General features: G+C 56.6%; 1 protein-coding gene across 3 annotated transcripts in view; it reads right to left on the reverse strand.

Annotated features, from left to right (window-relative positions):
* The window catches only part of CPXM2 (carboxypeptidase X, M14 family member 2), a 141829-nt gene extending 128554 nt beyond the window's left edge, over positions 1-13275 (reverse strand). The window contains exons 1-2 of one of the 3 annotated variants that reach the window (XM_053910005.1): positions 12920-13275; positions 3036-3134 (exon numbers count right to left, since the gene is read on the reverse strand). In XM_053910005.1, coding sequence (XP_053765980.1) covers positions 3036-3134; positions 12920-13226 — 406 coding nt within the window. In that variant the 5' untranslated portion in view covers positions 13227-13275. The remainder of the gene's footprint in view (positions 1-3035; positions 3135-12919) is intronic. The other 2 variants (XM_019424696.2, XM_053910006.1) reach the window with 2 other exon arrangements.
* Positions 13276-14565: the final 1290 nt, after the last annotated feature.

The raw sequence follows: 14565 nt of genomic DNA on the forward strand, positions 1-14565 counted from the left end.
CACAAGGAGAGCTGACGAACTAGACCAATGATGCAACCAACCGCATGGACCATCTCAGGACAGTATCTAAGATGCGCTTTGGAAACCTGCCCGAGCTGACAGTGCTCCTCAGTCACGTGTCCTCCAAGCCAGAGTCCCCAAGGGGAGAAGTCCACATCTGACACAAGCCCTTGATGGCACTCGCTCACATAACAAGACGGGGCTGATGTCTGGACCACCCACACCTTGAACATGAAGCGGGTGACATCTCCATCGGCCACGATGCAGGTGACGTCTGTCCAGCTGCCACCCGACCCCTTCATCCTGCCACCTGCCCAGCGAGATCTGGGGAGAGACGGAGAGGAGGCTGGGCACCGGGTTCTGAGAGTGCCCGGCTACGTATGTGAGGCCCCCTGTTCTGCCCAGCACCTCCCCCGGGGGCTCCTGCCTGACCCCAGGCCAGGGTTCCTAACTGCAGGGGTACCTGCCTCCGTGCACCACCTCCACGGCCAGGTCTTCTCTCTCCCTCCTATATTTGCATATCACGGCCCCCCCCACACGGCTCCTCTGCCCCCCTGGGTTACCCCCAATGCCTCGATTTTGTTTTAACAGGAGGGTGATGTAAAGAAGTCCCACGCACCGAAATCCCCTGCAGCGCACTCAGTGAATCAGAGCCGTGCCGGCTGTCCTGGAGACCAGGGACCCCAGCCCACGCAGACAGCGCTCTGAGGCCGAGGCCAGGGACACAACTCTGAGTGGGGTAGAGCACACGTGCGCGTGTGTGCACGCACGTACACACATGTGTAAAGAAATGGGCCTTGAAAAATCTTCCTGCAAATGCCTCCCCAAATTTTAATAACTTCCAGTCCTGGGAATGAACAACTAAAACAATTTGAACCAACCCCCGTGCCAAAGCTAAAAGAAAAGGAAAAAAAAAAAAAGATCTAGACAAAATATTTTTTCTAATGTTTAAAGTACTCAAAAATGAACAAAACAGTAAAGGCCTCGGCGGCCCGCATCTGAGGGCAGCAAGAACCCAGTCCTGGGAGGCGTTGACCAACCCTGTGATCCTGAAGGGACAGCTGGCGTTTTGATCAGCCTGCTGGGACACAGGGACAAAAGTCGTGCCCAAGGCCCGCCCGAGGTGGGCGTCCGATTACCACCCATTTCACTGCGACCCCCAAGGTCACGGGGTCCACCAGGGGGAAGAAGCAGAGACGCAGCCCCACATCACGCGTCCTCAGCTCACCTTCCTGATACGTGGCCGGATTCTCACACAGAGTCGTGACCCTGAGGCTTCTCTTTCCAGGAAGCAACTTTATTCGTGCCGGCACCGCTCAGTTGAGTTCGTACCCGAAGAACTGAGCCCCGCACGCCACGTAGAGTAGTTTTTTTATACATTTTCTATTTCTTTGCCTCCCATTTATGGTAACACACAAACATGCAGTCTGATCAAGTGATCTCATGTTTACAAGGTCATGAGGGATCTTGTCACGTAGGCGCATAGTCAGGCTACCTTCACGGGGTTTGTGTGTGTGTGTGTGTGTTTTTCTTTTCTCTCTTTTTTTTCTCTCCTTAGGGAGGGGACCCTACCACAGACTGATGGCAATGGCAACAGTGTGTGCCTGTCTGCTTTAAAATGGGAGAGAATTCCTACTTGTTAAGTGATTACAGAAGTTTGTTGAATTTCCGTTTGTATTTTAGGAGGCACTGTTGGTCATACCTATGATTTCTTAGATGGTAAGTTTTTGGTTAGAAACACAGCCCCAAACCATGACATTACGCCTAAGGGAATTTGCAGCTCCCTTCATGACAACCGACTCTATTACACGTGGATGGGCTCACAGAGCAGCTGAAAACAGATCCTGCCTCCTTACAGGCAAAGTTGTGAAACATTGTGTTTACTTAAGCGGCTGCGCTAAGCAGAAAGTCTAGACTCAAAATCTTGGGTTCCAATCCCCGTTTTGCCACTTACAGGCTGCATAACCACAAGCAAATGACACATACTACCAAGTCTCATTCTCCTTATCCATAAAATACAGATAATGGTACAGGGCGCCCAGGTGGCTCAGTCGGCTGAGTGTCCGACTTCGGCTCAGGTCACAATCTCGCGGTCCGTGAGTTCGAGCCCCGCGTCGGGCTCTGTGCTGACAGCTCGGAGCCTGGAGCTGCTCTGGATTCTGGGTCTCCCTCTCTCTCTCTGCCCCTCCCCCTGCTCGTGCTCTGTCTCCCCCTCTCTCTCTCTCAAAAAAATAAATAAAAACATTAAAAATTTAAAAATATGTGGATAATGATAATGACGATACCGGTAATATCCACCACATGCAGAGAGACACTGAGAGATACTGCACACGAGGCCCAGTGCCTGGCCTTAAGCTACTGAAAGTTGAAATGTTTAAGAAATGGTTGCTATTAATATTAGGAGAAGTGCAACCCTAGATACCAGAGCTTAGCGTAATAGAGATACAGTAACAGTGACGGTCACAGTCGATCACGGTAACAGCCAGCGCTAGTGGGCCAGACTTGACCCAGGAGTCTAGAACCGATGTCTTCGGCCATCCTAAGGTAAGTAATTAAAAGACCAGTATTTTTACAATGGAGTAGGACCCCAAGACTAGCATCACGTGGTTTGTAAATACGAGACTCTCGCTCTGACTCCAGAGGCCCCTGGGTCTGGCTGGGAGATAAGAAACGTACACACAATGTACACGGGCAGCTATGAGGCCCCACCAGAAAGGAAATGAGGCTGCCATGCCAGGCGGCACAGGGCGGGGGCGGACAAGGCAACCCACCCTGCAGAGATTCTGCAATGACTTCTGTTGAGTCAGTGGGGAAAATGCGGCTGTGAGTTTCTGCGCCCTGCAGGAGAGAGAGTGGCTCTGAATGTTTCCCTCCTCCCCCATTCGATAATGGTAAAAGAGAGGCCGCAGAGGCCAGAGAGGCCCGCAGACAGCAGGCAGCCCCAGGCAGCCCCAGGGGAATCTGCAGCTGGCAGCTGTTCCAAGGGACTCTGCCCGCCCTGGGCCGGTGGAGGCTCTCCACAGGGCCTCCCTCACCCTCTCTGACTTCGTCACGGGCCACGGGGACGCTGTGATCATCACTGGCAGCCTTCTCAGAGCTCTTGGTTCTCACGCCTTTTCTGCTGCTATTTTTACCTAAAAAGAAGGAGAGAGAGAAATGCCTTTACTTCCACACATGTCAGAGTCCTCCCAGGATGGTGAGAATTCAACCATCGTCGGCAGAGTAGCGCCCCCGCCCTCTGCCTCCCCTGTCCCCAGTGTTGGCACCCTGGACGCTGAGGGGCTTGTGGTCACAGGAGATGAAGTGGGTCGCTGCGAACACCCAGGGAAATTAACACTCCCCATAAAAACAGTGTATACATGCAGGCCGTCCCTATTCGAAAACTGCAAAATACCCTACGGTAGGACTTTGACCCTCGCGGGGGGGCCCAGGTGGTGACACCACACCTAATTGACAAAACGGAGCTGGGAACTCCGGACTTCTGACCACAGCGCTAGGATTTCCCACCAGGTTGGGTTCCTCCTACCAGTTTTCTCCAAGGCCCTGGCTGGGGGAATGGGAGTGATGATGCCCCCACCAACTAGAAAGACTCCTTACCAGACTCTAGGAAGCCTATCTGCTTATTCCCCTGGTCCTTCCAGCTTCTGTCATGCTGTACTCCCTCTCTCTGCTCCTGAAATACCAGCCTCCTTTCAGCCTTAAGTTCACACGCTGGTCCTCCTCCTTGCATTGTTCTCTAATTAACTCCTGCTAATCTTGCACATCTCAGCTTTGGCACCTCCTCTTTTGGCTTTCCTGAACTCCCCAGCTAAATCAATGTCTCCTCAGATGGGCTCTGATAACACCTTTCTTAGGTAGAGTTGCCTCTAAGCGGAGCCTGATGCAGGGGTTCAGTTACGCACGATATATCACGGGGGGGGGGGGCCAGGGGGGAAGGGGGCGGGGTTCTAAAGGGAAAGGGGAGGGAGAAGAAGGACAGGGCAGAGGAAGGAGCTGAGTAAGGCTGAATGCTCTCTCAGCCAGAGGCGGATTCAGCCTGATCCCACAGGCAGCTCTGGAGCAGGAACGACACACAGAGCATTGTCCCCACCTTGAGACAAGAAGCCACCTCTTCTGCAGTTGGTTAGCTTGGCCACACATCAACCAACTAAAGAGTGACAGATGTACATTTCCCACCTATATTCTGGAGAAGGGATCAGCTATGAGCCATCACAGCCAAGACCCCAGCAGCTGGGATACGGGTGTACCTACAGGAAAAGAGGGCCCGGGCAGGGTCCCGGAGCCCCCACTACCTGTGCTGTGAAGCATCATCACATGCGTGTAACATGTCAGTCTGTTCATGAGGGCAGGGACTGTGTCTCGTTCTGTTTACTGCCGTATCTCTGGAGTCTGGTACGTAACAAGCTGTGATGAATGAATGAACGAACAAGCTAATGAGTCACTAAATGACAAACAGACGAGAACAAGAGGAAGGGCAGGTCTGCGGAGAAGGACGTTTATTTGGACTTTAAAAAGCAAGTTGAAAAATACCAAAAACATCTAGTGGACTTTGTGCCAATTAATGAATCATTTCAGACTGTTCTACAGTCACCACCCCCCCCCAAAAAAAAGATACTCATCAAGAAAACCTTAAGTCTTCAAAAAATTCAAAGGGCACATTGGGTCCAGCCAAAGCTGATGCTCTCTCCATCGTATTCTGGAGTGATGCCTGCTGGGAGTATCTTTCATTTTCCATGAAAGTGCCCCCTCAGGTCAAGAAAGCCAAAGAGCCAAAATGTTCAGAAGAGAGCTGAGCCAGAGAACCTACGAGCATCTGACATCAGCCTGATGTCACCTCAGCATCTGCCCTCTTCTGTGGGGAGGAATGTCACGGCCAGTGACCTCCAAAGATGGCCCCCTCTGAAGGGCCTGACCAGGGGTCCGTAAAGATCTTGGTTGTTTACAAAAACCGGTGCCATCACTTTTACGAGTGTGGAGTCTTATTGGGCAGAAAGATAGGATATTAAGGACGAAAAAAGTTTTACAAAATATGTGAGGGAAAAGCCAAAGTTCTGGAAAAGAATGTTCCATCCCAACCCTCCCCCGAAGTCGGCCACTGGTTGCAAGCCTTCTCTCTCCCAGGACAACCTCTGTGGAGCCTCCGTGCCACCATGGGAGCAAGCGTCAAAGAGTGGGGCCCGGTGACGCCCCCAGCCTCACCTCCCGTGTGCCGCATCGACGCCCATGACACAAACGCGCCCACGCAGCTCAGGGGAGCCACCGGGGGCCCAGGTGCGGGGCAGATGTCAAAGCCCTGAGAGTTGAACTCCCCAGGGGGGACCGACATGTGGGGAACACAATCCCCGAGGAGGTGGCAAAGGGGCATAGATCACAGAAGCCCTGTCACCTCCTCTGGTTATCCGGTGACAGAGTTCCAGCCTATCGTAGGCCTACGGCTCGGGCCCCAGCCCCGGGCAGCCGGGTTCTGCCGCTGCCCTGCCCCACGGTGACCCACCTCACTCCCTAGGCTCCGTGCCCTCATCGACAACACAAGGAGACACGGCACCTGTCTCAGTGGAACTTAGGGGAGGAGACAAACAACGTACGTCAAGCGTTCAGGGCAGTGCCTGGCCTGCCGCAACCACCAAATAAAAGACAGCGTCTCTCTCTCCGTCACCGACACCACCCCCCCAGCCCCCCAGCCCCACTCGTCACGAAGCGCCACCCCAGCCGCTAAAGGGTAACCGCTCACACGTGGAGCGTGAGTCACAACCTGGGAGGCACTTCCACGTGGATCGCCACACCGGGTGTGGGCGAGGACCCAGAGAGGGCAGGAAGCTGACCGTGAATTACAGATGGGGACACTGAGGCACAGAAGCGGGAGAGAAGAGACCCACCCACGGTCACGGACAGAGCCAGGAGGCGGGAGAGCCGGAGGCGGTCTCCAAGGCGAGGCCCTTCCCAGTCCCCTCCCTCGCTTCCAGCAAGAAAGGCGGCACGCGGTCGGCACAGAAGGCAGATGAAAGGACAGCGGAATAATGCGCAGAGAAAATCAACAACTCCATCTGGGCTGCGTGACAAAAGCGAATTCCTTAAAAGTAGCAAAATGAAGTGCGGACGAGGGCCACATGTTCTATTCTGGTCTATGGTGATAAACATCATGCTTCTTGGTTGATAGGAAACTATTTTTTCCCCACTCTATATACGAGGAGCTTCCAGTCGCAAGCCCCCCCCCCTTCCAGAAACTGAAAAAAAAATTCTTTGCTGCATATTTTGCATTCTCCCCAGGAAATTCCAGCCCAAGGGGGTCTGTGCTCTCTCTGGTGAAGGATTCAGCCCGGGGGCCCTAAGCTCCTCTCCTGCCTCTGGCTGAGGAACCCACGTGAGAGGAAAGGGCCTCGCCCAAACGCACAACGGGTTCTCGGGAGCTCCCCCAAAATGCAGATGCTCAGGACAGACAGTAATTACGGTTCCACAACCACGCACGTCCGCAGAGAACCCTCACGCGTGGCAGCCGGGAAGACACGGCAGGTGAACGTGTGTGCGGGTGTTCGCGGGCCTAGGGCCATGGCGTGGGGAGGGAATTAGCCTGTGTCTCCTCCAGTTCTGAGAAAGTCAAGCTCCTGGTAGAGACAGGAATCCGAGGACCGAGTAGATCCCGAAAGGCAGGCTGAGTGGTTGAATGAGACACCTGCCTCCGTGAATCGGGGACCTTGAAGGTCTGGGGTGGAGCTGGGAGGCACTTAGCACAGCTCTCTAAGTACTTTTCACCAGGGCTAGACCCAAATCAACCAGCCAACCAATCAGTCAAAAGCTCTCCCCTCCCCGCTCTGCTGGGTATTCCCTGGGAAACTAGCAGGCCACCCCCCCCTCCTCTGGGCCAGCCTCTCGTGCAGGCTTGGTCCCCAGCAGGGCCTCAGGGGCGTGAGGGCCAGCCTCTCCCGACATCTACACAGGGGCAGACACCTTCCTGACCTGCAACCACATAAGAAGCCCTTTGCTTCGAAGGATCCACCAGCAGAAAAGCAACAGGTGGGGATGTGCCGGGCGCTGGGCAGGCCACTGCTGGCACTTGCCTGTCTCGGCTGGATGCCATCTGGAAACAGCCCGAGACGCAGCCTTGGGTGCAGAAGTATATCTGGGAGGTGACTGCATGGAGTTCAAGGGAAGAAAGACGCAGAGAAGGAAACACCAATAAACCTAGGCTGCGTTACTGAGCGAGACCCACCGGGACTCAGCCTGGCTGGGGACTCTGGGGGACCGGGTAGGAGGGGCCCCCATACCGAGTCTCCGAGGGCCGGGAGGCTGGAAGTTGACCCGCCACACCTCTGGAAGCATCCTGAGTCCTGAGTCACAGTGAGGAATCCGAGGCTTGGAGAAGCCACACGTGCCCCTGAGTGGCCGAACCAGATTTCGATCCCGGCCCTCTCTGAATTGTGAACTGCCAAACAACCCACACGTGCCTTTGCGTGATCGAGAATTCCAAACAAATCTGTGACACTGGAGTCCTCAGTCAACATTCCGGAGGTGTTCTGTGCCCCTCCGACCATTCCGTGATGCCTGGATGAGGAGCCAACCAGGTGCCAATCAGTTCTGGGCACCAGCCATCCAAAGACACCCTAATTTCATGGGTTTCGTGATCCCAGAGTGGCACTAGGGTGGCAGGGACCTCAAAAAGCCACAGAGGGCAGAGTCATTGCTGGAGATGCCAAGCCTGAGAGCCCAGGCTCCCCGGCCCCGGTGGGGACATCCAGAGGACATCCTCACCTCAACACCCAGCCTCAGAGGCCCTGGCTGTCCTTTCCCAGCACTGAAGGCACCATCTGCCATGAGATCCGGCAGCCTTGGACCCTTGAGGTGCACAGGGAACACAAGGGCTATTTTTTAAGAACCGTGGCATCTCACCCAGCCTCCCCCTAACATGGGAGTGTCTCCCCTTCGTCACCCACGCACAGACCCTGGCTTCTGGAAGCACGGGCACAGGCTGGGGGCTTGCCAGCATGACGAGTTGACTTTGGAAAGCATTCTGGAAAGAGAGGCGGTGTCTTAGAAAGCTGCTTGCTGGGGCACATCAAACGGCCTTCTTTATAAAGCATCCTTTCCCTCAGAATTTTATAGGGAGCTTATCTGGACAAATGCTTCGGATGTCACCCTTCGAGTGAGTGTCTAACACCCTGACGTAAAGAGCTCTTGCTACGCGTTCATGCATGCTGATGGCCCCGTGATTGCTTTTAAAATACACAGTGACGTGCTGACACGTTCTCCCGATCTCCACGCTCCAGCTCTGCCCAAGAGACGACGTGTCCGGCCGAAGGCCGAACACAGCAAGACGCGCTGAAGGGAGACGAGGCAAACCTCCGAAGCGAGGCCCCTTCCAACAACTGGCTTGCAGCACACAACAGAAGGGGCTTTGTTTACCACCACATATGCTCAAATAACGAGTCTTTGGTTATTTCCGCCCCCCACCCCCCGCCCCCGCGACGGGGGCACAACCCAGCGCGGAACACAAACTCGCTGATTCCGGGCACAGACACACAAACGAACGTGGCTCGCGGCCCGCTCTGCAAATTCCACAGGCTCGGGACCGTGGGCCAGGACGGCGGGCGCCCGCACCGAAAACAGCGGCGCCTTCTCGCCAGTCCCGGAAGAAAGCAACAAACAGGCCCACAAGCAGAAGCCCGAAAGGAACCCAAGGCCTGGGAGGGGGAAGAAACAACATCTTCTATTTAGTGTCTGGTGTATCAGCCTGTTTGTTTCTCACTACCACTGGGGAGGGAAAAGGTGAGTGACGTCTATGAACGACGGTTGACCTTTCTAATTTTTTGTTAATGTTTCTCTATCATTGAGAGACAGAGAGACACCGGTCGTGAGCAGGGAAGGGGCAGAGGGAGAGGGAGACACAGAATCGGAAGCGGGCTCCAGGCTCTGAGCTGTCAGCACAGAGCCCGACGCGGGGCTCGAACTCACAAACTGCGAGATCATGACCTGAGCTGGAGTCGGACGCTTCACCGACTGAGCCACCCAGGCGCCCCTATGGTTTGCTTTTCTGTCCCATTTTATCTTCTACAAAAAGTATAGCCACAAACCCTTTGGAGATGACGTGCAAGGTAAGGATGTCCCAAATCCACACACGTGCCTAAAACGTGGTCTCCTATGGCGCCCCTCGTGCTGGGATCGTGGAAACTGGGCACCTAGACCTCCATCTCTGGACCCCAAAGCATTCCAACCGCAGGGACCTAGAAACTATTGAATGTGGCTCGTAACAGCCGAATAAGTGGAATTAGAAAGAGGTGGGTAGGTCCCTACGAGAAAGAACACTCTAGCAGTCAGTACCATTCATCCAATGGACGAGGTAGGAAGAGCCCATCGGTGGAAGGGCGTGAGCGGACACCGGGCAGCCCAGCATAGGACTCTTGCGGCGAACAAGAATTCACACGCACGACCACACGGTTTCCTCCAAGTTCTAGAATTCTGGGATTAACCGATGTTCGCCACGAGGACCTCAGAAACTGCGCCATCGTGAGTCCCACTCAACCTCAAAAAAAAAAAGCCCTCGGGTCTGTATCCTGATGGTAAGAGCGGCTGCAGGAACCCGTACCAATGATAAAATTACAGAAAACAACACACACACACACACACACACACACACACACACACACGCAAATGTGAAGTATGTAAAACAGTGAATAGTATTGTGCCGATGTCCCTTTACAGCTTTGACCCTGCATAGAGCGGCGATCCTAACCCACTCGGGACATCTGGCAATGTTTAGAGACATTTCTGGCTGTCACAACTAAGAGGAGGGTGCCGCTGGTTGAGGCCAGGGAGGCTACTGCAGCCTACAACGCCCAGGACAGTGCCCCCATCCTACCCCACAACATATACGACTGGCACAGAACCTCAATACTGCCAAGGCAGGGAAATCCTGTACTACAGTTCTACAAAACGTTATCATCGGGTTACGCAGGCCCTCCCCATGCTATTTTTACAATCGCCTGTGAGCCTATAATTATTTTAAAATGAAACCTTAAAAAAGATCCCACAACGCTCAGTACATCAGGGCTCTACTTCCCTGGGAATCCCTCAGCCACTCGTGGAAAAAACGCGACGGGCTCAATTAACCAAAGGATTCAGCTGTCCAAGCCACCTCCGGGAGAACGGCAACGTGTGACTTCCGTCGCACATTTCGGTGGTGGCGTGACAGAACAGCCACGGCTCAGGGCCGAATTCACACCAAGATCAAGTCCCCAAAATCCTCGGTTCCTTAAGCAAACCCTCCTCTGGGATTAAGACAAGACTCCCTCTGGAGCCTACCACACAGAACCCCTGCCTTCCACTTCCCTCGAGCCCAACCTTTACGCAAGACAGGGCGGTCTGAAAAAGAGGTGCCATCTGTAAAGACAAAGCACATGATCAACGTTTACATTAGTCACATACACGTTTACCACCTTCCTGCCCTCTAAATCTAGCCCCTCACTCCCCCACCAGGCCTCCGGAGCCTGGTGTGTGCATCGTGCACCATCCACCCCGTGAAGCCAGGTCGGGAAGTTCACATTACACACCCCAGGCTGCGATACAACGTTCCTTCCTCCGCAAATGCCTCCCGACGGCATAATGACCACCCGCTTGTGAGAAAGTCCAATGAAGGGACGAATGCTTCTGTTGCACCACGAGTGGCACAGACACCGAACGGCCACTTACAGTGGGGGAAAACCACTTTCCCAACACAGTGTAACTGCACACAACCACCATGGACTCCCCTGGTGGAGTCATTCTTAAACCCGTCTCCTCCACTTAGAGCCCAGGGGTGGAGGGTTCCACCGGCCAAACACTCAAAAACGCGGGGTAAAAAAAAGAGGACCGGAGTTTTAAGTTGGTGTTAAGGTCCCACTTTGCTTGTCCTTGCTGGGAGGGAAGGGGAGAGGGCTCTTAAAAGCTCACCCAGCTCATGACAAAGAACGGCAGGCTGGGGGAGGCAGCTCTCCCAGGGAGCCTCGAAGTGGGGTGTCTGGAATCTCCAAGGACCTTTTTCCAGTTTGGGGGTCAGCGATCCAGCCCTCAGCACAGCTGTGATGACTTTTTCAAAGCCCCCCCCCCCCCAACTTCCGCGCTGTGTACAGGGGCAGGGGATGTGACCCGCGCTCTCTACCCACCGGACCTTATTTAACACTTGGTGTCAAACAGGTCCTTGGTAACCACCCGAGGAATGAACGAACAACTCACAGACAGACTAGCACAGCCATCCGCTGACACACTGGAAGGTTCTGTTGAACAGCTTTTAAACCAACTGACCGAGCCAAGAGAGGTGGCAGGTTCGGGCTTCCTCTGTGGATGAGGACACCAAGAGTCAGGAAGCTGAGTGCCGAGCCCCAGACCCGGGTATGAAGTGTGGTCTTCAGAGTCCGTCTGGGGCTTCTCTTACATTCCCCTGCCCTCCCCGCAGTGAGTCCCAGAACCCAACATACGTGTCTCCCGCCCACCGTGCCCAGCCCTGCGCTAATCCCACAGCAGGTACTAAAAACCAAAAGCACCTGCAAATCTGATCCAAACTACCAAAGCCAAAAGGCCTTGGGTCCAAAGGCACAGGAGAAGGGCTTTCAAATCTCCCAAGCCAACCAGCGACGCCAGCTTCCTAAAACGGTCAGTGCCTCGGGTTCCTCACCTGTAACATAAAAAGAATACCCACCCCCCACAGCCACTGAAAGAATTAGATGACACCGCTATACACAAAGCTCCTCACGGAGGCACAGCAGATGGTCTACAAATGTGTGTGTCTCCTCCTACTGCTGTTATCAAACCACTGTGGTTTTATGCATCTTAACTCTCCTAATTCCCCAGCAGATATTGGAATTTCTGGATGGTTCTGTTTCAGGGTTACACAACTCACAGCACTGCCTGCCCATTCGCAGAGTCTGTTCACACGCTGAGGCATGGCAGGGCCCAACCCTCAACCCTGTACATGTGCAGCGGGGCTGCTGAGATGGGCCCACACATTTAAGAGTTCGGTGTCCCCACCCCCTCCCGTTTCCTGTCACCTCCTGCTGACTTTCTGAAGCCTTTAGCCAAGCAAAAGCAATTCCTTCCATGCCAGGAGCTGTGTGAGGGTGCCACCGGCGTGCATCTCCTTTCAAGGAAGGCCATGACGAGGCCAGGGAATTTGGCTACAAGCCTGCTCACTCCCCAGTCCTGAAATACTAGGACCACGGCCCTCTGCGGTTGAAGCAAAGAACGTTTGGAACAATTAAGAGAAAGTGCCCCCCCCCCCAAGGAGTGAAACCGCATGGAAGTCATTTGCCAAGACGGGGCTGGCAGAGGCGGATGGATGGAAGGCTGGCCCGCAGGCTGCCAGGCGCCCCTAGGCTTTCCCGCCATCTGCAGCCCAACCTCTCCGCGGGCACAGGAGCCTCCCCAGCAGAGGCTCTGCCATCCTGCCCCAACTGGGCAGGGGATTCACGGGACCCAGGGAGGGCGCTGAGAGGGGACAGTGGCTGGGTAAAGGCCCACTGCTGAGCTTTCTCCCAGAAGGCCGTTGTGCCAAAGCAAGCCAGCCCTTCACGTCGCCAAATCGTAAATTCACTCCCCAGAACACGCCCTGGAGGAAGACTGCAAAAAGTAGACAGAGAAGGAAGGGTGCCCGGCAGAAAGAGCCTTTGCTCGGCCAGTTTCCAACCGGGGCCACCAGCTCCCCAGGCAGCTTCCCCACTGGGCGCACCTGGACCTGCGAGGGGAGCGCCAGCCGGTTGAGGCGCCCGGGAGCTCGGGGCGGCCGGCGGGAGGCGCAGGGCAGTCCCCCAGCGAGGCGGGGGCAGCGACGGGTGGGTCGCGCCCCAGACACACGGGCCTGGAGGCCGGCTGTCCCCTCGCACCAGAGGGCCACCGCTGGGAGAGGCGCGCGGCCACGGGCGCCCCCTCGGGCCGCCCAGCGCACAAAGTCACTTACCTGGCGGCGGCGCCTCGGGAGCCAGCTTCTCCCTCTTGGGAGCCTTCTTGGGCTTGGTCGCCGTCTTGGGCGGCCTGGACTCGGGCGGGCGCGGCTCCCGCTCCCCGTTCCCGGTCCCCGCGGGCAGCGGCGGCGAGAAGGGCTCGGGCTCGGGCTCCGGGCGCGCGTAGTAGGGCTCCCGGCTCCAGGTCTCCTGCACGTAGTAGTCCGGGGCCTGGAGGGCTGCGCCCTGGGCGCCCACCCGGGCCAGGGCCAGCGCCAGGAGCGCGAGGGCCAGCGCCAGCGCGGCGGCCCCCCGGCGGGCCATGCCCGCTCCGCCCCGCGCGCCCTGGGCAGGGTCACGGGCGCCGGGAGCGCCGGGCGGGCGGCGGGCGCGGGCGGCGGCGCGGGGGCAGGGGCGCCGGGACGGCAGCGCGGCGCACGGGGCGCGGGAGGCTGCCGGCCTGCGGCGCGTGTGACCGGCCCGCGGGGCTGGGCCGGGCTGGGCTGGGCTGGGCTGGGCCGGGCCGGGGGCGGGCAGGGGCGCGCCGAGGCGCGGGGCGGGCGCAGGGGGCCGGCCCCGCCCTTCCGTCTTCCCTCCCTCTCCCCGCCGGCCCCGGAGGCAGGTGTGGGAGGCCCCTTCGTCCCATGACTGTCCCCAAACCTTGTCCCTCCCGCTGCCCCGACGCCGGCCGGGGAGCTGCCCTGCGGCGCGCCCGCCTCCCCAGGGTCTCAGAGGAGTTTCCGTCCAGGAGGAAGCCGGGGCCCGTCCACAGGTTGCAGAAACGTGGCCCGCGGAGGGAAAGGGCTCTCCCAGCCTCCTAAAGCCTAGCCTCCAGCTCTCCTGACCCCTGCCCCGTGCCTGGCTCCACACCAGACAAGGTTCTCCACTGGCCGTTCAAACCTTTTGCTCAACTTGACCATGATCCTATTTCAGGAACCGTGACTAAGGCATTCCTGAGCCCCCCCTCCCCCCGGGGTCCCCAGGGTTCCTAGGAGTAAAGTTTCCGTGGGGGCGGGGCCCGGTGACCCTGGAGGGCCCCAGGTCCAGTCTGACACAGGGACTCTGTTGGACAATAGAGACAGGGAGGGAGAGACGGGGGGGGGAGAGAGAGAGAGAGAGAGAGAGAGAGAGAGAGAGAGTTAGTTATCCTGGGGCCTGCCATCCTGAAGTTTCCAGCGGACATTGGTTCCTCCAAAGAGCAGGCTCCCAGCGGGAGCGTCTTCTAAGGGGGCAGGCAGGGAGCTCACTAACTTAGGAGAAAGTACCTTCTGTCCTTGGACAACGTCGCCGCGTGGATCCTTCCGGCTGGGATGTTGAGTGCAAAGTCTGCCCTGGTTTCCCACTGCTGCTGTAACAAAGTAACAGTACCACCAATTTAGTGGTTTAAAACAACCCGCATCTATTATCTTTAACAGCGCTTCAGATTACAGGTGTGAGCCCTGTCACCAGGCTAAAATCAGCAGGCGGCACTGCCCCGTGGAACGTCTGGGCGACACCCTGCTTTCAGGTTCACACCGGGTGCTGGGTGAGCTCAGTTCCTCTGGGTGGTAACACCCAGGTCCCAGGGTACCTGCTGGCTGTCAGCACCGCCAGCCTTCCCTCCCCCTGACTGCCTGCGTTCCTTTTCACGTTTCCCATGAGGCGTTCTGGGAGCTTCTCTCTG

This window comes from Panthera pardus, unplaced genomic scaffold (genome assembly GCF_024362965.1).
Source record: "Panthera pardus isolate Hobbes unplaced genomic scaffold, ASM2436296v1 HiC_scaffold_22, whole genome shotgun sequence".
NCBI classification, from domain to species: domain Eukaryota; kingdom Metazoa; phylum Chordata; class Mammalia; order Carnivora; family Felidae; genus Panthera; species Panthera pardus.